This window comes from Montipora foliosa, chromosome 6 (assembly GCF_036669935.1).
Source record: "Montipora foliosa isolate CH-2021 chromosome 6, ASM3666993v2, whole genome shotgun sequence".
Classification (NCBI taxonomy): Eukaryota; Metazoa; Cnidaria; class Anthozoa; order Scleractinia; family Acroporidae; genus Montipora; species Montipora foliosa.
The window spans coordinates 42584193-42586692 of NC_090874.1; the positions used below are offsets into that span (position 1 = coordinate 42584193).

General features: G+C 38.0%; 1 protein-coding gene across 4 annotated transcripts in view; it reads left to right on the forward strand.

The window, feature by feature from the left end:
- LOC138007412 (centrosomal protein of 290 kDa-like) overlaps window positions 1-2500 on the forward strand; it is a 74852-nt gene that overhangs the window by 71826 nt on the left and 526 nt on the right. For all 4 annotated transcript variants that reach the window (XM_068854301.1, XM_068854300.1, XM_068854302.1 and 1 more), the window contains 2 exons: window positions 1630-1687; window positions 2424-2500. The exon at window positions 2424-2500 is cut by the window's right edge. In XM_068854301.1, the coding sequence (XP_068710402.1) occupies window positions 1630-1687; window positions 2424-2500 (135 nt within the window). The remainder of the gene's footprint in view (window positions 1-1629; window positions 1688-2423) is intronic.

Genomic DNA, 2500 nt, shown 5'->3' on the forward strand with positions numbered 1-2500 from the left:
GCGAATTGGCATCCACTCTGCTACAAATATAAGATTGCATTAGTAAAACTGATACACAAGGCTCACTGGAAAAATCTGCCTTTGCCATTATGTGACAATATAATCTGTAGACGAACATCGAAATATCCGTCTAGGACACCTGACTCTGTCTGTGTACCTCGCTTCAACTCAAGATTTGTCCATTTTTCGATTAGATATAGAGGTGCGGCTCTATGGAATAACACCTTGGCCAACGATCATTCAATTGTAAACGCGAGTTGTAAAACTTTGTCAACCAAGTTGAAAGATAATGCAAGTTTCTTAAATTTTAATTTTTATGCTACGTCAATTTCTACTACAGATTTTAGTGACCATGATTATGTATACTTTTAATCGACATGTATCTTACATATACAATCGTAATTGCCATTTAGTTTTAGCTCTCTTACACCATAGGGATTTTTAGTTTAGGCGTATAATAGTATGTAATTTAAGGGAATCTTATCTTATTTGTAAACACACGACCCCATAAGCTTACAGCTTTAAACATTATCGTGTTTAAATAAAGGTAAAGGAAGGAAGGAAGGAAAGGAAGGAAGGAATAATGATGCACAAAATAGTCGACAAGCTTTGTTTCAATAATTCTATACTGTCACATTTCCATTTTTTTTTTTTTACCGGACTTTGTTGAACCCATAAGTTACCAGATAATTTTCCATTTGGTTTCAGTGTTGTACATAACACTACACTCGTGACAAAATATTGGAAGCAGCTCACTTTGATTTCGGCTCGACGGGCGAAAGATTGTTGTCGAAGTCCATTACTCGTCGCTTTTAAGATTCCAGATCATCATCGCCTGTCTTGTTCATCCAATTGACGTTCCCTTCTTGAGCTCCATGAGAGCATATTTTGTTGAAAGATGCACTAAAACGCCCTTCGCGTTTCAATGACTTTCGACGCCATTGCTGGTTAACGAGAATAACAAACTCACGAGGCAGAATGTATATTTATATGTAATTAAGTTAGCACAGCAGAAAGACGCTAACCTCATTTTGACACGAAAGTGCTTTACTATTGCCATAAAAACTACTCAGTTAAGCTCGCATATTATAAAACATGATGAATTCATAAAGGCCACCGAAATACTTGAAACACGAGAGAGCGCTGTGCCCAAATCTAAGTTTCAAATGTGTGCAGAAGTATTGAAAACATGCGAGGGACTCAACTTATGATTGCGTGAGTAAGGCCGACGGAAAGCACATGGTTTCCATCCGGTGATTGCTCGAAAATGCCCCCAACTTAACTTACTTTCCCAAATCTAACTTCAAATGTGTACAGAAGTATGGAAACATACGAGGGACTCACCTTCAGAGTGTGTGAGAAAGGCCGAAGGAAAGCACATGGTTTGGGGTTTGGCGATTCCACCCGATGGTTGCTTGAAATGTTCCGAACCTTTCTAACTTTCTTACATTAACAGGGCGGTGGCATTGTGCCACTGTTGCTATAGCAACAGTTGACACAAAAACGCTTTTACGTGGATGTAGTTCGGCTAGCCCACTTTGTTGCATCTCAGTTTTTGCGCAAAAACTATTGGTTTCGTTGCTTTCTTCCCTTCGCTCAAATTTTCTGGATTCTGTTTTATTTTTGTAGCACACGTTTAAAAACTGTGGAGTTGGAACGAGATAGGCTGTCTCACGAAATCACCAAGGTGGGTGTGAGTTGACTCACAATACAACGATCTCAACAAGATTTATCACCCAAACGCGAGCTTTATAGTTCGCGAAATTGTGTCGAGGGCACCACAATTTTTACTTTTATTAATTTGGCGATTTACACTCCTTGCCATCCTAAGTAACCCAGCTTGTCTTCTTAAGATAGCATTTAGCTTTAGCTTTTAAGGTGGAACAGAGACCAAGTTACGGACTTTAAAACATTTAAAAATCCATACAAACGTATCTTATTTTGAGGCAAACGAAGTGATTTTCACGTGACGTATTTCGTAATAGTAGGTCCATGATAGGATTTTCCAGTTGTCCCAAATCTGATAAAAATATTTAAGAGTATATGGTTTTCGGGGACGCAGCATCAAAATTAGAGACGTTTGTATGGATTTTTAACTATGTTTTAAAGTCCGTAACTTGGTCTCTGTTCTACCTAAAAGCAGCAAACTTGGACAGATGGCCAATCTCAATGTTATCTTTCATGTGATGGTGTCAATTTATCGATTAGTTTAAATCTGTTACTACCTAAGCTCCCTGCGCAATTCCGGGATGGCCTTTTGCCTTCCTATTTCTATGGTAACCCATTACGTAACAATAATTATTGCATCCTGTTAATAAGTGATGTTACGTAAAACAGTGTTTTAGAGTTAGTTCTTCTAAGAGACTGTCTTTATTTTTAAATTTGTTCAATGCCCAAACAATGTATTATTTCTCTTTTTTCAGCTACGAAAAGAACTCGAGGCGTTCGACCCGGCGTTTTTTGAAGAGATCGAAGATTTGAAGTTCAATTATCAAAAGTC